At 39.9% G+C, this 22,632-nt stretch overlaps 1 protein-coding gene across 1 annotated transcript in view; it reads right to left on the bottom strand.

Annotated features, from left to right (window-relative positions):
* The window catches only part of kcng2 (potassium voltage-gated channel, subfamily G, member 2), a 70,723-nt gene that overhangs the window by 33,346 nt on the left and 14,745 nt on the right, over positions 1–22,632 (bottom strand). The window contains exon 2 of the mRNA XM_056480506.1: positions 21,220–22,102. Coding sequence (XP_056336481.1) covers positions 21,220–22,023 — 804 coding nt within the window. The 5' untranslated portion in view covers positions 22,024–22,102. The remainder of the gene's footprint in view (positions 1–21,219; positions 22,103–22,632) is intronic.

The raw sequence follows: 22,632 nt of genomic DNA, 5'->3' as shown, positions 1-22,632 counted from the left end.
TTTCATGACAACCTAAAATAAACAAAATATCAATGTCTAATGATATTACCGCTAGACATTGTGTGGACGTTAACCAACATGACGTCTATCAAATGATGGATTTTAGTTGCAATACCTGACGAATAAATGTCATTACTTGACGTCAATATGAGGTTGGTTTAAGATGTTGGATTTTGCTCACTTTTCAAGACAACCGAAAATCAACAAAATATCAACGTCTAATGATGTTACAGATAGACGTTGTGTGGACGTTAACCAATATGACGTCTGTCAGATGTTGGATTTTATTTGCAATAACTTACGAATAAATGTCAGTACTTGACGTCAATATGATGTTGGTTTAAGATGTTGACTCGACGTTGGATTTTGGTCACTTTTCAAGACAACCTAAAATTAACAAAATATCAATGTAATTTGATGTCATTATTGGACATCAAAATAACATTGCCTTATAGACGCAACCTAAATCTAACCTAATAATAACATCTTAGACATTGTGTGTCTGCGGTGTTTTTTTTAAATGAAATAATGTTTTCAGTAAATACTAATTTTAGAGAAGAAGTATAAATCTCCTAAACCCTAACCTAACCCTCCTTGCAGTATATATTCTAATAATGTTCTACCTTTGACACCTTTTAATATTCATATTTATATGGGCTCAACTCAAACTTGTTTTTTTTTTCATTTACCCATACTAAAATGCATAACTATTCAAGAAACAACAACAACAACAATTAAAAAAAAACATATTTTCCAGACATCCACTGGAAAGTAAATAAAGAGAATGGACCTCTCTGAACTATAATTGATCATCACTGCAATATGCCTCACAGTCAATTCCCACAGGTTAATAAGAGACAAGCGTGTGTTTGTCTGTATCCAGTGCTTATGTTTGTGACTGTTTATGCATGTGTCTGCATGTATATTCATACAGTAGATCTGTTTCAGTGTGTGTGTTGAGAAAAGGAGGTTCCGGAGCAGAATTCATTGCTGGCAGTGACTGATTGTCCCTTTGAAGATAAAGAGCTCCCTCGTTTCCTCCTGCTGTTCTTCAGTGTGGCCCTTTGATTGTGAAGACACCTCGCTCACTCACTCTCTCTTTCTCTCTGCTTTAATCTCTCCATCTTTATTGATGTTATGCGAAGGGCTGTGCTTCAGTACACAAACACTTCTAACTCAGAACTCAGAGGCTGACAAATGCTCTGGGCACAGGAAAATTGTTATGTTTTCTGGGCTTCCCCTTAACCTCTAATCACATCTGATGTCAGTACCATCACTAATAGTCGAGGGGTTTTCCTAATTGTGTTATTAAACATACTAAGCTTGATTAGCATGTTATTTATAGTGTTTATGGGGTGTAAAGTTCAATGCTGCTACATTTTTAAAAGCTAAATGTTTTAAACTGTTGGGGGAAAATTCAACTTTTGCTGCTCATCAATAATGGGTGAATGTGTGTGGTCTTTAATGCAAAAACACCCACTGCCACTTTATGCCTGCCAATTAATGCAAATATGCAAAAATCTAATTAGCCAATCACATAGCAACAACTCAATCAATTTAGGCATGAAAACCTGGTCGAGACGATCTGCTGAAGTTCAAAACGAGAATCAGAATGGGTTAGAAAGGTCATTCGAGTCATTTTGGTTGTTTTTATCTGACGGGCTGCTCTGAAACTGCTGATCCCCTGGGATTTCTACACTCAATCATCTCTGGAGTTTAAAGAGAATGGTCTGAAAAAGAGAAAATACCCAGTAAGTGGCAGTTCTGTGGGCAAAAATCACTTGTTGAAGCTCAAATAGATAAAAAAAGATCTGAAGAAGAGCCTCTCTGAACATCAATTCTACTTGAATCAGATGAGCTACAGCAGCAGAAAATAAGACCAGATTGGAAAACATTGTCTAGCCTGTTGAGTCTCAATTTCTGTTAAAGCTGGGTACACACTAAAACATTTAAAACTTAAATGTGATCTTGCATTAACAGTTACTGTATGTTGACCCAGGAATATCATTTCATTTCATTTTGAAAATGCAATTTGTACCTAAACCCTACCCCTAAACCTAACCCTACAGGTCTTTGCACACTGAAGTCCAAAAGGTTTGGCTAAATTTAAATAATTCATCATGTCTCTGTTTAAAATGGTTGGTTGCGCTTGAAATTCTGTCTTGACAACCACGCTGATTGGTTGATATGTTATATGACACAAGGTGGTCATTTTGCTTGTGATGCTGAATTTTGCTGAAGCGCAGCAGGACAGAGGCACTACCTGAACCCATCTGACAAAAGAGAAAAGTTAAATTAGTAAGTAGAGATTTTAATGCTTATATAAGTTTTTCTTAATTGACATAGACACAGGGACGACATGGGGACTCACACTGTCTCCTCACAGCAAGAAGGTCGCTGGTTCTGTGTGGAGTTTACACATTCTCCCCATGTTCTTGTGGGTTTCCTCCGGGTGCTCCGGTTTCCCCGACAGTCCAAAGACATGCTAAATTGTCTAAGCTAAATTGTCTGTAGTGTATGCTTGTATGTCCTAGTCCTCCAGGTTGGGGGTTGAGCGTTGGGCTAACAACCCACCTTGTAAAAATGTGATGTTACAAAACATCAACATGGTGCGACTAAATATCAACTTCGATAAAAACGGCCCTGGGAGTAAGTAAAGAATATAAAAGCTGAAAATTTTGGAAGTTTAGTCTATTAGCCATTTTAAGTTATCTGTACATAAACATTTAAGTTAATTCAATGAAGAGACCCTATTTGGTCAACTCAATAAATTGAGTTGTCGATTTTCCTAACATAAACGAACTGAGGGAATCACTTTCCTCAAATCATTTGAGTAGTCTCAATTTATAAGCGTTTACAGTGCTTGCACCCCAAGTCCAATGCGTATTAATTAATCCAATTAATGTGTATTAATTAATCCGTTAATGTGTATTAGATAATCCGGGATTTGTGTTGAGACTAAGTGGATTAATTTCTTCCACGCCTTTTGGATTTTGCCTTTTGCTGGTATGGCAAGCCTGAATTGTCAAAACACCTCTCAAAAAAACCTTTGTAGATGCAAAAAACAGAAACAAATCTAACAGATTCAATTTTTTATGTCCGAAGTTTCGGAGACTATGTGTAAATACAATTGACACAACAGACAAAAAAATTCAGATTCAGTGTGCAATACCCATGACTCTAAATTACTCCCCAAATCAGAGAGAAACAATAGTTGTATAGCAATTAAGGAGCAAATAACCCTAACTGTAAGCCTAAACTTAACATGAACTTTAAATTTATCCCCTAAATCTGATGGCTGATTAAAACTTTGTTCCAGGGCCAACATAGAACAAACAAATAAACATTCATGCTGTTGTTACAAATTGACAAGCTGATCCTCTGTCTCTGTTATACAAATCCATTTCACTTTCTGTTGAGCCATGACTGTGTTTGTTATGCTTTTGTCAATATTGGATATTGATTCATTTCAGGTAATAATCTCCGGCTTATATGCACATTTGTCCTCGGGCTTCCCTTGACACGTCAGGATTTTTGATAAGTGAAGTTTAGTTATAAACAAGTTTCGAGAGGATCACGTGCTTATGATTGCTAGCGGCTGGATCCGCATTATCCAATTCTCAATGCACCAATCAGACGACTCCTAAGCTACTACAAATACCCTGGGTTACGTACCACCGCTATCTTCGTTTTGAAGACAGCTCTGCTCCGAATCAACTGCTACTGCTACTGCTACTGGCTACAACAACTACTTCAAAACGACTACATCTCCAACTATACTCCAACAACATCAAAACCTTCCACTTCAAGTGCCTCACACAACGCATCCGCTGTGTCTTCAAACCAATTCTCCAATGAACTCTGCTCAACTCTCAAGACGCCAGCGATTACGCCATGGCAATAAATAACTCACTGCTCTCCTAGCGGTGCACCTACAGTAACGTATATCGCATGCTTTAAGGGGAAGCCTCGCAGAAAAAATAACTACTTCCCAACAAAGACTAAAGCTTTTGAAAGACAAGACTCGCATGACTAGAGAAATTTCAACCAATAACTCACCTTTCCAGCCTCCTGCCCGTCCACTGATCCATAACATTCCAAGTAATTCGACTGCAAAGACCCAGACAATCTAGTCCCTAAGCTTTGGTCCGCGGCATGTTCGTGCGTAGAGAAACATGACAGAATGCGCTGTCACCATCCAATCTAGTCACGGAGCGCAGCTGCGTCTCCTACACATTAACTCTAGTATTCTGGTCAACAAAATGGCCGCCGATCTTTTGATTGACACCTCATTGAGCCAATAGCTAAAAGAAGACTTGTCACCATCCAATGAGCTCCCAACTCGAGATGGTCCCGCCCTCTCTGACAATTTATGAATGAACTCGGCTACAACACCTTGTGAATTATAGGCTCGTGATTTAATAGCATTGAGATTCCAAACTTAATGTTAATGGATTAAAGTAAAGCCTATAACAACATTCCATTAACAGTTCTGCTAAGTGGTGACTTTATAGTTCAGAGTCTGATGTTGGCAGTTGATTATATTTAATAAAAAAAAAAAAAAAAAAAAAAATTTATTAATAAATAAATTTTTACCCAATCATTTAAATTCAACACATCTAGCACAGAAGTTAAATCGTAATGTGAATTATATGTCCATACCAAGCGGCAACCTCCCGCTCTCCCTCGGGAAGCCAATACGGAAGTAACTAAAACTGCAATTCATCAATTCCGCTAGTCCCGGATCCATAATAGAGCAAATTGCAGTTGAGCCCACTGTTAGAATGGCCAACTTTAAAAAAAAAAAAAAAAACATTGTTTACACCCTGGTACAAAGAACGATTTGGCTTTTATTACCCTCCATGACAACTGCGAGGGGGGTGAATCTTTTATAACTCATCCATTTCCTTTATATTAAGTTTGCATAATTAAGGGCATGGCCACTTGAGTGACAGCTAGGTCTCGCTGGTCGCTGTCACTTCACCTCAGCTGCATCTGGCAGATTAGCCACTGATCTCGGCATATTCATCGTATTTTTGTTTTGTTTTATGTGGCTTTACACAGTCAGCTGCCTTTTGGACTTATTCTTACAATTATCAGATATGGGATGCTGTGTGCACTTAATTGTGCTCACAAACCATTAATGTGGCCTCCGTTTCCCATGTGAGTAAAGTTACATACTTATACACCATCTCTATAAATATGTATGTTTTATTTAAGTTCATTTATCATTTATAATGTTCTTTAGAGCTGTAAAGCACTCCAGAATGTGACAGATGGATTAGCTGTAGGCTCTAGATCAGTCATCTGAAGCGTTATCATACAGTGTTATGCTGGAGTTCATCAATAGTCTGGCATTTACTAACACACACTATATCTGAAGTGTTTGGAAGTAATTTGCGTTTTCCTCCTGTAGAAAACGTCATAAGAACAATGCTTCGTGGCTCAATGTATTACAACAGTGTTTTTAAATGTCTAAACACTTTACTGATATAGTGTACAGCCAAGCACATGCGGTCAGAACACAACGAGTTGCAGGTAATAAAGTATTAAGTGTTTTTCCCAAAGTAAAGTCTGTCTGCCAGGTCTAAGCAAGTGCCAGCAAGTGTCTGTAGCTCCGCTCACTCTCCGCCTCTCTGCCCTTGTTTGGTATCCCGCCGTGGGTGCGATGACGCACAAACAAATGGCGACGGTTGGCCGCACCCACTTGTAGCTTCTTTTGCGCTCTTCAGAAACCTATAGGTGACGTCACGGATGCTACGTCCATATGTTTTACAGTCTATGGTCCATACACAAAGTGACATGCAAGGTCATAATAACAATTCAGTTGAATCTGAAATGGCAAAGGAACAACTCCATGCTTAATAAGTAGGAGGAGGATATTTCTGACAGTAGATCTTCAAGAGGTATCTGTCTTCAAGAAGTACTTCCAGAACCACCAGACAAGCCACACCCCATATCCTCAGCTCTCAATCCATCTGCCATCCCGTGGGGGGACGAATGACCACCCCTACCATCCTTGCACTTCATGTCAACGAGGCTATCATACCATGCATTAACAAAGGCGCTTGAATTCACAGTTACCCATGCCCTTATTAAGATGCCTCGCATGGATATCAGCTAAAACAAATCATTATGTCTGGCGTACATGTATCATGTTGTAAAGATTTCATTTCTGATTGTCTTTGGTTTCTCGTTTCAGAGATCATGACTGCCGGCCCTAGAAGCTGACCCTCATCCAACCTATTACAATCCACATTCATTCCAAATACATTCACATTCCATGCAAAGGATACATTTTCACTAACCCAGCCCACACCACGATGCCATATTCCCACTTGCCCCTTTTAGTTTTAAGATGTTCTGAACTAACATCAAACGTCAATCCCAAAATCCACCTCACCACATCTGATCTAACCTTGCTGGATGAAGAAACTCCATGTTTCTTTATTAAGCAAAGCAAATAGCTCAATTTCATAAAGGACGTTCTGGATACTTCCTCGATATCCCCTCCCCCACACACCCATTCCAAACCCTCCAAGCATTCTTACACAACAGTAGAGCAATACCCCCTCAGGGAAGCCCAGCTGATCCTCTCCAGCCGAATTCCACCCACACGCATTTCTAGGTATAAGCACGACTATGCCTTTTCCCCCTATTCCCTCCTACTAACATAGGCGCTCCTTCACTGCCCTTCCCACTTTTTACTTCCTTTAACTTTCCCTCCAAACTTGAGCTATTCCATACTCCTATTCACTCCCATTCACCACAGCTCACACCCATTTTGGGAGCACCCAGAGTTTCAATTGCTGCAGCAGAGACGCTCTAAACAAGCTCACATACACCTTAATTTCCAATACCACTATCGTGACACTCGTACCTCCATATTGACCCACTGCACCTCTTCAGTAGCATAGATGCTCTGCCGAGCTGCACTTACCCATAGCACCACCGCAACTGTAGTGAAGCTCTAGCTAAGCCCTTATTTTCCTTCATCTCTACATATCACTACGGACAGTATTTACATTCCAGTAGGAACACTCATAACTCCAATACTGGCCACCACTGCACCTCTGCAACCGCAGAGGCACCCCGCTGAGCTACACTCACCCATAGCAACCAGCAACTGCGGTGACGCTCTAGCTGAGCCCCATTTACTCTCATCTGTACACATCACTATTGACAGCATTTAACATTCCTGCAGGAGCACTCATAACACTTCAATACTGAATACCAATGCACCCCCGCAACAGAGGAGACGCTCTGCCGAGCCTTATTCTCCCTCTCCACCACTGTTGCAGCAGTGACGCTCCACCTGAGCTCACACACATCTCCATTTAGCCATTCACTACCAATACACTCCCCAGCGCTACAACATCAGTTAAAACGCCTCTGCGGAAGTGCACTTGCCTTCCAATTTTGACTTCCACTACACATTTGCAACAGCAGAGAAGCTCCGCAGAGCTTACTTTCCCCTCCTCACCACTGCCGCAGCAGTGACGCTCTGCCTGAGCTCACATACACCTGCATCTAACATACCACTACTGACACACTCCCCAGCACTGCCACAGCAGTTAAATTGCCTCCACGGAAGAGTACTTGCCTTCCAATACCGACTTCCACTGCACCTCTGCAACAGCAGAGAAGCTCCGCTGAGCTTTTTTTTTTTCCCCTCTGCTCCACTGCCGCAGCAGTGACGCTCTGCCTGAGCTCACACCTCAAGGAAACCCAGCTGGCCCTAACCAGCTAACACAATACTCCAGAACAAGGGCTCGAGCATGACCCTCTGTATGCGTGCGTATGTGTGTACATGGATCTATGTGTATGTGCGTGTGGGTGTATATGTGTATGTACGCGTGTGTATATATGTATATGCATGCATATATGCGTACATGTATATGTGTACGTGTGTGTGTGTGCTTATGTATACATGTATGGGTTTGCGTATGTGTATGTATGTGTTATGTATGCGTGTATTCATGCGCGTACTTGTGTATGTGCATGTGTGTGTCATGTATGCACGGTATGCACGCATGTGCATTTGTGTGTGTCGTGTGTGCACGCATGCATGTGATGTGCATGTGCATATGTACCTGTATGTACATACCTACCTTTCTGTTTCCAAGCTTTGCTATGCTTTGCCATCCCACCCAACAGCTCTGACCCCCGCAGGGGTCTAACCCGAGCTTCGACTCCCGCAGGAGTCACTTCAAGCCCATCCCTGGCCACCCCTTCACAGTCACACCTCCAGTAGGAGCATCCCTGCCCTCTCCTTTCTCCCCACTCTTACTGGAACCCCACCCCCCCCATGGCTCTAACCCCCGCAGGGGTTGCTCCGAGCTTCGTCTCCCGCAGGAGTCATCACCGCCCCCCAGCCTTTAGGAATGGTATGCACACACGTACGAGCAGGTATATGTGTGTGCATTTGCATGTGTGTGCGAATGTGTGTGCGTGCATGTGCACGCATGCAGGTACATCCCTTCTCCTTTGCTTCCTTCCGGCGTCGAGATCCTCCGCCACCCTCTTTTTATCCATCTCTTTTCAGCGAATTACTTCGCTACTCTTTCTCTTCCCTTAGGCCCTCAATCCTCAGCTCTAACTCCCGCAGGAGTCACTAAAACGAGCTTCGACTCCCGCAGGAGTCTCGCCCCGGCCACCTCCTACAGTAGTCTCCACCGCCCCCTCCCTCCCTAGACTACAGCAGGAGAAATGCCCACATCAGCTCTGACCCCCGCAGGGGTCGCCCCGAGCTTCGACTCCCGCAGGAGTCATTCACTGCCCCTCCCTGGCCCTTACTTATCGATTTTTATATATGTATATATATTTTACATTTATACTCTCCTTTTCTTCTTTCCGGCGTCGAGATCCTCCGCCTGGCAATTATTTGCCCTTTCTCTACTTCCTTACAGCGTTGAGTGCTTTCGCTACCTTTCTACCGCTTCTTTTATCTCCTCCCTTATCTCCTTATCTGTCAATTCCCCCAATAATTTCCTCCTTCCTGCGGCAAATTTTCTCCGCTAACTGTTTTCTTTCAGCATTGATTCCGCTACTTTTTACTTCCGCTTAGTCCTCAATCCCCAGCTCTAACTCCCGCAGGAGTGACTAAAACGAGCTTCAACTCCCGCAGGAGTTCATGCCCCCCCTGGCCCACCACACACCATCTCATGCAGGAGTCTTCACCGCCCAATACCTTTCCCCACTCCCGCAGGAGCCTGCCCACCCCAGCTCTCACTCCCGCAGGAGTGTATCCAAGCTTGACTCCCTCAGGAGTCAATCCAGCCCTTCCCACGCCTCCGCTTGGACTCACGCAGGAGTCTACTTTCCTCTGCTCCCGCAGGAGCCTCTCTTCCTAAAATATCAATATATCCAGCAGCCGGATATGGCATTGTTACATCTGCATTTTTGGGGGGTTCTTAAATACGCGGCTGCTGTCCCGAGCTTTATATGGCATTTTGGGGAGTTCTCGAGATCTACCTGAGCTCAAACTCCCTTCTCGCCTTGCAACGGGAGGGAGCCCCGGGCTCGAGGATCTTATGAGCTCAGGGCTCTCTCCCGGGACAGCATGCCAAACAAGCTTATAATTAATCATCAGCTAAGTGTGAACTCTTGAAGTGAAGTTTAGTTATAAACAAGTTTCGAGAGGATCACGTGCTTATGATTGCTAGCGGCTGGATCCGCATTATCCAATTCTCAATGCACCAATCAGACGACTCCTAAGCTACTACAAATACCCTGGGTTACGTACCACCGCTATCTTCGTTTTGAAGAATCCCCCCATCCACCCCTACTCCTCCTCCTTCCTAGATGGGTGACACGGTGGCCCAGTGCTTAGCACTGTTGCCTCACAGCAAGAATGTCTCTGGTTCTAGGCTTTACCAAACCAGCAGACATTTCTGTGCGGAGTTTGCATTTTTCTCCCCGTGCTCACGTGGGTTTCCCCCGGGTTTCCCGGTTTCCTCCCACCGTCCAAAAAACATGCAACATTAGTGCCGGTTTGGATTAGTCAATTAACTTTAGACATGCTCCTAGTAAATGGTTATCTCTCAAGAGCAATCACTGGCTGTTCATTGGTTATTACAGCGGGGGAGTTCTCGAGATCTACCTGAGCTCAAACTCCCTTCTCGCCTTGCAACGGGAGGGAGCCCCGGGCTCGAGGATCTTATGAGCTCAGGGCTCTCTCCCGGGACAGCATGCCAAACAAGCTTATAATTAATCATCAGCTAAGTGTGAACTCTTGAATAAATATTCAACATGTGAAAGATTTACGATTCGTGATCTGAATGGCTCTGTCATTCTTCTATGCAGATTAAGTCAGTCAACACCTCACACCACAGGAAAATACTATAAGATATTTTTTAGAACAACAAAAATAATCGAGAGTTTATCTAAGATTGACAGAAATCAGACTTGTGGTGTGTGTCCAGCTTAAGACATTTGAATGGTAATGTCAGAATACTGTATGAAATCATGAATAGATGTACAGTATTCATCCTGCCTTGTATAAAAAGATTTTTCTGATGTTGCTTGTGGTATAACATTTGTGGTATATTTCGTAGCACACTTTGGGTCGATTAGTATCTCAACTCAATTCTGTGGAATGCCACAGCCTACATTATTAATCTTGCCTATCATGTTCATCCTTTTATGACCAAATTCTCGTAATGTCTACTTCCAGTAGGATAATGTACTGTCATAACGCTCAAGTCATCTTAAACTGGTTTCTTTACCATGACAGTTCACTATACTGAGCCTCCACAGTCAACAGATATCAATTTAATAAAGCACTATTGGGATGTAATGTACTGGAATGGAAAATTTAAATTGTGGATTTAGAGCTGCACAATATCTAACATCTCAATTTTTTATTCTGCATTTATTCATTCATTTTCTTTTCAGCCTAATTCCTTTATTAATCAGGGGTCGCCACAGTGGAATGAACCGGCAACTTATCCAGCATATGTTTTACACAGCAGATGCCCCTCCAGCCACAACCCAACACTGGGAAACACCATACACTCTTGCATTCACACACATACACTATGGCCAATTTAGTTTATTCAGTTCACCTATATCACATGTCTTTGCACTGTGGGGGAAACCCACATGAACATGGGGAGAACATGGAAACTCCGCACAAAAATGCCAACTGAACCAGTGACCTTCTTGCTGTGAGGCGATCGTGCTACTCACTGCACCACCGTGATGCTAAAGCTGATGCATTTAGATGTAATTTGTGAATGTGTGTAAACGTAACATTCTGTAGTGCATTTAGTTATTGCCCAGCAGGCACACAACATCATAAGACATTAATATTAGGTTAGATTTAGATTGTGATGTCAGTTGGCCAAAATTCAATGTCTAGCCAGCGTCTAAAGACTGTGTTATTTTGATGTCCAATAATGACATCAAATGACATTGTTATTTGGTTGATTTAGGCTTGTGTTAGAAACGGACCAAAATCCAACATCTAGCCACCATCTTAAACCAACGTCATATTGACGTCAAATACTGACATTTATCTGTCAGGTATGGCAATCAAAATCCGATGTCTGATAGTGGTAATGTCCACACAACGTCAAGCTGTAACATCATCAGATGGTGATTTTTAGTTTTTTTGTTTGTTTGTTTTGTTTTTTTGACGTTTTCTAATCCCCATTGACAAAAAAAGAACAAGAAAATGACTGCAGGTTGAAGGAAAGTAGTAGAACAAAAGTACCAATACTGCACTAAAATTGTACTTGAGGGAAAGTAAAAGTACACATTTTTAAAACTACTTGGTGAATTGCAATTCCTGAGAAAAACTACAGTACTCGATTACAGTAATTTGAGTATTTGTAATTTGTTACCTAACATCACTGTACGTAACAAAATTTCACTTGATGACTTGAATAACTATTTGGAGAGAATTAATAATTTTAGACTGATTGGGATGATCCTGTGCATCTGCAAAACTATCATAAAGAATCGACAAGCACAGATACATACAATAAAGAAAAAGATAAAATTAACAAATTAAATAAACAATGTTTTATTGTTCTCCAAGGAGTCTAACGATATTTAGGTATATTCAAATGTAAAATAACACAGCATAGTATTTGTTATACATTGAAAACAATTCAATAAAACTGCAAAGTTACAAATGGTACAACTTCATTCATTGATTCATTTTCTTTTCGGCTTAGTCCATTTATTTATCATGGGTCGCCACAGTGGAATGAACTGCCAACTTATGCAGCATATATTTTATGCAGCAGATGCCCATCCAGCTGCAACCCATCACCAGGTAACACCCATACACTCTCATTCACACACATACACTATGAACAATTTAGCTTATCTAAATCACCTATTCCGCATGTCTTTGGACTTGGAGAAACCGGAGCACCAGGAGGAAACCTATGCGAACACAGGAAGGACATGCAAACTCAAACTGACCCAGCCAAGGCTCGAACCAGCGACCTACTTGCTGTGACTCAACATTGCTGCCCACTGTGCTGCCCATATGGTACAACTTGTTATGCCTAAACACTTTTAACATCGTCAAGCAGTCACAGGCCTTGCAAAAATACTTCCAGACTCAACATAGCATATTCTGAGATGTCACCATTGCTAATGATTACATTGCGATATCGATGCTAAAATATATATATTCTGCAGCTCTCATTTACAGCATGCAAATATTCAGCAAATGTCTCATGTCAATATTGACAAATATCTGTTTTCCAGCACCTTGTTGAATTTATGCAACAAAAAATTAAGGCCTTTCTGAATGCAAAAGTGGATCCAAACACATACTAGGAAGGTGTGCCTAAAAAAGTGGCCGGTCAGTGTGCTATAAAAACAGTAGATGCAAGCTTTGTTCCAAAAACATAGTGTGCTTAATGAACCGGAAGCTGCAACCATTTTTTTTGTATTGTGATGCAGTTCTTTGAGAAATGGAATATTAAATGACAAAACAGTGGGCATGGCTTGTTTTTTTTCTACTGCGAGCTGAATAGATGTAGTAAAGTGGGCATTTCATTCAGAAAGATTGGGAAAAGGGTTTGGGGGGAGTTATTACAACCTAACAGACTTATCCCCTTCACCATTTCTGTTTGTTGTCTAAACTGACAGTTGGAGGGGCATAGTTAAATATGTTAGCTATGCCTATTTCCTTAGATATATGTAATCTGACAGTTTAAATGAAGAAAGAAAAAAAAAGCAGGAAGCGCATTTTCAGATTTCAGTTAAAGATTTAAAGGGCAAACACATTTTTTTTTTTAATGACATGCACAGATGGATTATTCACCACAAAACTAGCAATGTGAGCTAACAAAATCATATGGTTAGTATTGATTTCTTGAAAACTTTAAGGGAGCATCCTAAAGATACATCAGTTAGGCAATAGGGAAGATAGGGCAACCCCAAAATGTCCTGCTACTAGCTGAGTGAACAATAAATAAATATAAAAGATGCTGCAAGAAGTGGCAAAATATTCAATTCTAAAATGATAAATAATGTTTTATCTTACAGGGACGTTTTATTGATTAACATCAGGAGCATAATTGTTTTGAAATGTAAAAATTATAAACATGTAATTTGAGGAATGCGGTTAGGGGTAGGATGCGCAAACACATACACACACAAATACAGACACAAATAATTATGATTTTATAAAGCATTCCTTAAACCATAGAATGTGTGTAATCTTTCATAGTTTGTCAAACAAACTGTCCTTGAAGGTAACACAATGCTCTTTGGACATGTCCTCAATCTCTAAACTGATTGTTAAGTAAATAAATAATTAAAAGTCCAAATGATAAACAGTTTAGTCTGTTGTAATAATATTTGTCCTTATGCAATAGAAGTCACTGTGATGTCCTGAAGAATATAATGAAACAAAGCCATGTGGATGAGTGTTGGCATGTATGTGTTAGTATGTGACTGGATGTGTTCTCTGTGTGTGTGTGTGTGTGTTTGTGAAAGTGAGTAGGCACATGTGTGTATGGTAGAGGAACAGCTGCCAGGCTTTTACAATAGTTCTGTGGAATATGGCTAATTTGGTATTCATGAGATTGGACCCTGGACTTGAGATGCTGTCCCCCAGGCTGTCATGCCTGTTTCCGTCAGAAAAAAAATATCGCCCTACAGTACACAGTCGAGCTAGTAAGACAGTCTCTCCCTCTCTCACACACATCTTACGCAAACATCTCCTGTATCTCAATTGTTTACAGAGAAAATGATTCACATCATCAAGCACAGAGAGATGCGGAGATGAAGGAGAGCTCAGTGTTTGTTAAAGGCCAAACTGAGAGCTGCTTTTATGCCCAGGGGTGTTTAAATGGCTACTTTAACTCAAAGGTCATTATCTTTGCTCTTTAAGCGTTTGCTGAAGTTTCGTTTAACAAACTTTTATGAGTGAAGTCTAAATCATATGAACTGATTCAATTTATTTTCTGTGAATTGGCTCATTGGTGACTGGATCATTCCGCTTTGGCGGCCCCTGATTAAAAAGGAAATAAGCCAAAGTAAAGTGAGTGAGTGAGTAATTTTCAGTGTAAATCTATGTATGTATGCATGTACTTTACCTATATAACACTTTTTTTTTTACAACAAATCATTGCATAATGTGCAATTTCAGGTTTTTAAAAACATTTAGGCAATAAGGTGCAAGACGTTTTTGGTGCGATTTGTTGCTATTTTCAGACCAGTGCAACCCCAATTTTTCCCTTTATGCGCCTTGTTTAAATAGTAAAACCCATTTGCGCCGCTTTGTGGACTCATGAGTGTTCAGGTCTAGAAAGAAGGTGTGTTAAGGTGCATTGCTGGCATGTTGCTATTTTGAGGAACTGTCTGCGCAATTGACTAGCTGTAAGCAGGTCTAAAGTCCAGCGCAGAGTGCGTTAGTTGTGCGCCTTAAAAGCCTAAACATTTGTATAATGTTATTATTATTAGTAGTATTATTTATTATATGTATATTTCTATTTGTTTTAATAAAAGCAAGTTTAGATTTGTCCACCTGTCAGGTTTTGGAGACATGTGCATCACCATATAGGGCATTAGAACAGGACGTGTGTTTGGATATAACAAAGTTTTTTGACCACACTTTGTTATTATTGTTCATTTATTCATTTGCTGGAAATTAGAACAGAATTTAGAAATAGTTTTGAAGCAAATCTTTGTGCTTAACAAACAAAATTAAACATACAGGCTAATGGGTGTCTTCAGTGGAGTGCGTACAGCACCGTTTCCTTATCAACGAAAGTAAATGTGTAAAGTAAAGAGTAAAAGTAAAGCAGGAGGCTCATTCTTTATCCTCGTGCTGCAGATGGTTTTATTAACTGTTTTCTCGCTAGTGAAGTGTTCAGTTTTTCCACTTACAAATTCCGCCATGTAAATAGCAAATGCACCATGGCGTGACACAACTGACTCTTAAAGGGTATGGGAGATGAGACTCTGATTGGTTTATTGCATGTTATGCTCAAAACACACCAATAACTCATTAAGATAATAAGCACAACCCTGTTAGACCATGCGGCGTAAAGCTGAAGCATGTCTAATGTGAGGTGGAAGCTTATTACAGCACTATGGAGCAATAACAGTGAAAGCCAGATCCCCTTTTCGCTTACATCAGCTCCTTGGTACTGAGAGAAAAGACTGATCTGATGACCTTAATGACCTACCGGGACTGTTCACATGTACTTTAGGAGATCTGCCAGGCTATTTATGGATTTATAAACAAAAACTAATAACCTAAAATCAATCAATTGTGAGAACAGAGGCCACACATAGCTTAGATTAGGGCTGCACAATATATCATTTCAGCACCAATATTGCAATGTGATCATACGCAATAGTTACATGATCGCATGCAACGTTGAGCTTGTATAATAATTTATCATTTGCATGTGTTTTTGAGGCCTTTAACTGTATAATAATTTTAAAAGTATTCAGGAATAAGAAATTGTGCTGTTTGTAACCTTTAATAATGATTTATTTTATTTTTATTATTCAATTACTGTACCTGAATACTGTTAGACTGGGAAAATGTTAAATCCTTGTTTATTTCAAATGAATATTTTTCTTTATTGTATATGTATGTAACGTGTTAAATGTTTAATTGGCTTTTACAAAATACATTGCGGAATAAAAATTACCTTAGGTTGAATCTCAATGGGATCGCACTCATTATCATCATGTCTGTTTTTTTCACAGCAGATGAGTCCGTGTACTGTTCTAGTAACTGAATAACTCATGATATGGGTTTATTTCAAGTCTGAGGGGATATCCGGTATGTTAGTACTTTTCTAGACATGCAAAAAAGATTCTCTTGTTTCAAGAATTAATATGCCAAAATTAGGTGAGTTTTTTTTTTAGCAAGCAAAATAATCTTATGTCAAAAGGGAAAACAAAATTATTTTAATTATAAAAAAATCTAAGCAAGAAAAGCATTTTTTGCAGTAAAGTTACAAGTGTTAATCTGCAGCTAGTCCGGTATGTTAGTACTTTTCTAGACATGCAAAAAAGATTCTCTTGTTTTAAGAAATAATATGCCAAAATTAGGTGAGTTTTTTTTTTAAAACAAGCAAAATAATCTGCCAATGGAGTAAGCAAAAAAATCTTAATCAAAAGGGAAAACAAAATTATTTTAATTATAAAAAATCTAAGCAAGAAAATATTTTTTTTGCAGTAAAGTTACAGGTGTTAATCTGCAGCTAGTGGTAATGTCCTTAATAATCTGGCAAACTCTATTTAACTGGTAGCATAACATTCCAGTTTCACTAAATTTGCAAGATGGTGAGCCTCCTAGAGTGACTGAAACCCTACAACATCAGGTTGATCCAACCCAGGCTCATTCTGATTGCGTCCTTCTGTATACATTTCTGGAGAGAGCAAAATATGTCCCAGGAGCCGATGTGTATGCTTTTTCAGATCTCAAATTTCTCTCGCATGTGTCATTCGCACCTTCTGTTCTCACGTAAATCCACCAGAGGCTGCTGTCGACTGACCAACCAACGGATCGATGGACTGACCAACTGACTGACCCACCGACCAACGGACCGATCCCTCCACCTTCCCCCTTCCCTAAACCCAACCAATAGTGTTTTAAAAACCACCGATTGACTCGCACACCCACTTCCCTAAACCCAACTGCAGTGCAATCCAGAAAAAGAAAGGCAGCCTGATTTTTACCATATTTCAGATTTTACCACATTCTCACCCTGTTATTTACTGTACATGTTTATTTTATTTTTTGGCTTCTGTTTTTGTCTTACATGTTTTCTGGAACCATTCTTCACTGGACTCGAACCGCGTTGTTGCGATTAACTCCGCTCTTTGTCTCAAATCCACTGGCATATGTGTTGAGCTACCGGACAAACTGGTAACATCAAAACAGCTGTTCATTCGGAGGTAAGCAGTCAGCTGGTAAGCTGGAAAAGGAACGGCATCACACTGCCCCATAGTGTTCATTTTAAAGATGAAATGCAACCATATGTAGCTCATAGGGCTACGTTTTCAGAATGAGCCTACGGTATGTTGGGTTGATCAGATGAAGGCAAAATTGATTATCCTTTCAACCAAATTAGTCATTACAAATTTATAATTTCCAAAATATAGCATCTTTACAATATTACTTGAATAACTCATTCACCATTTTTGGCTGAACTATCACTTTAATTGTTAATTAATAGAATTGCATAATGCCTAGCGTCTGTGCTGCATGCACTTTATTAATATGGCAACAACTTCAAAATGCACTAGGGAAATATCAGTCATTTTGTTTGGTAGCAGCCAAATACATTTGGAATGAAATAACTGCATTCACAAACAACAATATAAGCCAACCATATTTAAAAAAAGCAAGATTCCAAACTTTTAGATTTATTCTAACTCCTGAAAGTATCCATGTGCAATTCGGAGGTTGACAGAAACTGTAAGTGAGTGGGACATGTCTGTTTTGCACCATCTATATCAATGCAACCTGCATCGTTGTAGATACGTATACATTTCACTTCTTGGCTGATAAAAAACACTCTTCAGCTGACTGTCAGACTATTGATGATTCTAGGTGTGATATTTACATTTGATAATAACACTTCACAGATTTTTTTCTTAATTATTATATCTTGTTTTCCAAGACAACACAAATGTTTTTTTGGGAAGCAGCAAATACAGAGAATTTTTTTTCTGAGAATATACAGACATATGCAAAAAAGTATTTAGACAATAATTGCACCCTTTTAAAAGTAGCCATCTTTAAATTTTTAGTCTTAAGGGCGTCACACACCGGATGCGCCACTCAGCGCCGCAACACAGCGCGTACATGACAGTTGTAAGTATCGCACACCAAACATGGACAGTCACATGATATTTAAAATGAAACTATTCAAATGGAGCTCTGTGGCATGGCAGAAATATGAACAGTGTCCTGAGTCGTGGCTGGGCGCTGCGGACAGCCGCCGACTTGCGGCGCCGGTGTGTACCCTGATAGAAACCTATGTTTAGAATTCTGAAATGCATGGCGCTGCGTGGCGGTACGCGGCGCGTCGCTGAGTGGTGCTTCTGGTGTGTGACCCCCTTAAGTCATAAGTATGGTAACTTGTGTTGTTAGTGTACAAAAATTGGATTTAGAAAATACATATACAGCCATCATTCCACATGTATAGTCTCTCACCTATGCCAATCAATGATTTTGAAGACATCACCATTCACTGCAGCTTCTTAATGGATCTTCTGCTAATAAATGCTTTCTAGAATATACAGCTTCAGCATTACTGACAATTAGAGCTTTCAGTTGCAACTTTCCATCTTTAATCTAAAGGAGTATTTTCTGATGAAACTCTGACTGTAACAAGCTGTCAAATGCAAATTTGCCAGGCTGTGACATAAACAATACTGTTTATGATTGGCTATATTATTGTGGATCCTAAATCAATGCATTTCAAAACACATCAGTGCGACTTTAATTACTATGTACTTACATTATATACAGTTTATATCTATATTTTTTCCCGAAGTTCTGTTTAATTGAAAGAAGGTTTTTTCAAAACATTTCTAAACATAATAGTTTTAATATCTCATTTCTAATAACTGATTTCTTTCATTTTTGCAATGATAACTAGTTAATATTTTACTGGATATTTTCAAAATAGGCTCATTCTGAAAACGTAGCCCTATATACTGTACGTTTCTGGAGACCGTGAAAACTGTAGCCCGAGCTACGTATGGCTGCATTTCGTCTTTAAAATGAACGCTATAGGGTGGCATGACGCCACCCCGCGCTTACCAGCTGACCGCTTACCTCCATGTTGACGCTTTTCCTCTGTTACCGGTTTGTCCGGTAGCTCGACACGTACGTTTGCGGACTTGAGACGCAAAGGGAAGTTGACCACGAGGCTCGAATCCGGTGAAGAATGTCTCCAGAAAGCAGATAAGCGCGCAGAGCGTGTTGTGTGCCTCGCTTACACATTGCTTAAAACATGACGGGTGTACAGCAATACGCAAATATCTTTACAAATGAAAAATAATTAAATTATTAAAATATTACAAAATTATTATTTTCTACATAAATATAAAAACTACTGCCTCCATGCCTCCATGGGGGAGGGGGGGGGAGTGGTAGTTTATTCATGATAACTTGATTTGTATAATGTTATTATTATTATTAACATTATTTATTATATGCATATTTATATAAACAAGCTTAGATTTGTCCATCTGTCAGGTTTTAGACCATATGGGGCATAGCTTAAATATGTTTACTAAAAACAATGAACTACAGATGAGTTTTGATGATAAGATGACATTAATCAAATCGTGCAAACAGAGCATTTTTCGGGAGAGTGAAAACATCAGAAACTAGGCTACCTTCTTTTCTGTCATTGCAACCCTGCTTTACAAATGGATTGGGAGAAACCAGTGACCCACCACATTCTTACGAACATATTTTATTTATTAAAGTTATTATTTCATTGACTTTAATATAATTAACCATGTATAATTATATTATAATAAAATAATAGTATAATAATTACTAACCCGTCGTCTAATATCTTAAAATAATAAAATAGCCTATTGTTAATTTTGTGGCTAGAGCTTGACTAATTTGATTGACATCCTAGGCAATGACACCTTTACTTCAGCTTAAAGTGCAATTTAAAGGCTTAACTATGTTAATTAGTTTAATTAGGCAAGTCATTGTATAACAGTGGTTTGTTTGTAGAAAATCAAAAAAAAAATGCTTAAGGGGGCTAATAATTTTGACCTTAAAATTTCCTTGCTCAGTTAAACACCATTTGGGATATATTTGAAAAAGAAAAATCACAGGAGGGCTAAAAGTTTTGACTTTAACTGTACCTACAAGACTGACACTAGTTTTTTTGCCATACCTATTATGACTAGATGTTGTTCAGAAAAATTCATACAGTTACTATTTTGATGTAAGTGTAGGGTTAGGGATTATAGGATTTTCAGGTAATGATTTGGGTTACTATTAGGAGTAACTAATAGTAACTACAATTACAAATGCTACCTTATCGCTACCTTAGACATCAATAGATGTGCTTCCTTTACCCTTCAAATTGCACAAATTTAAAATGCAAATTGAAAATATAGAATGTAATATTATGCAAACTTACAAAATGGTGTGCATTGTGTGAATAAACCTAAGGATTTTTTGACAAATTTAGTCACTAAACAATGGTCAATGGTAATAGTGTCATTTTGCAAGGGTTTTTTTATAGACTGCTAAAACAATTGCTAAAGATTTGCAATTTAATTTGTAATAGAAACACACATAGCATTTGTGTATATAAAATATAACTCTTCTGTGATAATCGATATGTTTGAAACACAACAATATGGACACTGTGTATTCGAAACGACAAAAGACTGATGCTGCTTCATAACTATAGGTCAACTATAGATTCTTGGTCACTACGGACCAAAGTTTGAGATAAAAATCATTAATGTTCTACAAAAAGTCACGCATATTCTGAAGTACCAGAAGAAGAGTAAATTAACTAAATATAAAATTTTTAGGTAAACTAAAATCAGGGTAATTTTGCTTGTTTTCAAGAAAATTTGAAAGAAGTTTTTCATACTATAACTTAGCAAAAATAAATAAATAAATAAATAAATAAAATTCTTTGCAAAGCTACACTAGACTGTCTATTTTTCTGAACAAACATATGTAGTCACACAAGCCCTAGTTTGTAAAGCATTTAAATGTACACTCACCCTCTCCTCCTCCTCCCTCAGGTCAGGCATGGTGCTGACACACAGTGTAACCGCAGTAATGGCCACAAACACCACCGACAGGCATGCGAAGATCTTCCCAGGAATACCAGAGTGAGGGTTCTCCACCATGTCTCTAAGGCTGTGCATGCAGCCTGACAAACGACCCTCCTCTGGGCTCCCAACGGCTGGAGCCTCCTCACACGAATGGGGAGAAGTCAGCTCGGCCTCCTCCTCCTCTAGCCGTAGTCTCTCCCGCTGCTCCTCCTGCCGCAGACGGAGCTTTCTCAAACAACACCACTCCAAACTGGCCTCCTCCACACCCCAATACAACAGCTCCTCCTGAAAGGACAGTGCGCACATCTCCCGCAGTAGCCGAAGCTTCCCGGCTGCCAGGAAGGTGACAATGGAGCGGAAGGCGCTGGGGCTTCGGTCGAAGAAGAACTCATTGCAGCGAGCATCATAGTCATCACACAAGTCCAGTATTTCCTCGGGATTGCTACAGTTATGTAATTTCCCCAGACGCGTCAATGGGAACTCCTCAAGAGTGGACCATGGTATGCGATATCGAATGCCACCTACGTTGATGATGGCGGTACGGTCAAATAAAGAACCTTCATCTGCTCCAGCTCCTCGATTTCTGTGAACCTCGTCCTCTTGTGCTGTGGCCTTGCGTTGCACTTGTGCGCGTTTGTAAAACACTCCCTTTTTACTGCTGATTTCATGCTTGTTTTCCAAAGGGTTAAAGTGGAAGGTGGTAAACTGATGATCTGTGCTGCCTGCTAGGAAAGCGACCTCTTGGTACATCTCTGCCACATGGATGTGTGGGCTGTACACTCCACAGAATCGCAGTCTACCGGGTCATGGTGGTCATCATGGCTGAGCTCTGGGAGATAAAACAGGGAGATTTTAATAAAGCGTTATGCTATGGTTCAAGAGAGGCTAAGTTTGGTCCTGGAAAGCCACGGTCCTGTAGAGTACAGGAGTCAAACTCAGTTCCTGGAGGGATGCAGCTCTGCACAGTTTAGTTCCAACCCTGCTTTAACACACTTACCTGAAGGTTTCAAAACAAGCCTGAAGGACTTTAGTTAGATTAGATGTGTTTGATTAGGGTTAAAGCTAAACTGTGCAGATCTGCGGCCCTCCAGAAACTGGATTTGACATCTGTGCTGTAGAGTTTTGGTCTAAACTTTGGATTGGAGTGCAACTCTAGAGGACATTGACTCCCCAAAACTGAATTTGGCACTTCTGCTATTGACCTTATTCTCCAATGCAGAAGTGCGCTCGTTTTTGCGATTGTTTTAGAACTTCTCATTCAATTTCCTATAGGAGAAATGACTAGGAATAATAAACGGCAGAAAATGGTAAAACTACTTACTTTACAAACAAGTGTGTGCATGACTATATATAAAAAGT

Source organism: Danio aesculapii, chromosome 19 (assembly GCF_903798145.1).
Source record: "Danio aesculapii chromosome 19, fDanAes4.1, whole genome shotgun sequence".
Lineage (NCBI taxonomy): Eukaryota > Metazoa > Chordata > Actinopteri > Cypriniformes > Danionidae > Danio > Danio aesculapii.
The sequence above is the reverse complement of the archived record's forward strand: the minus strand, read 5'-3'. Positions and strand labels throughout refer to the sequence as shown.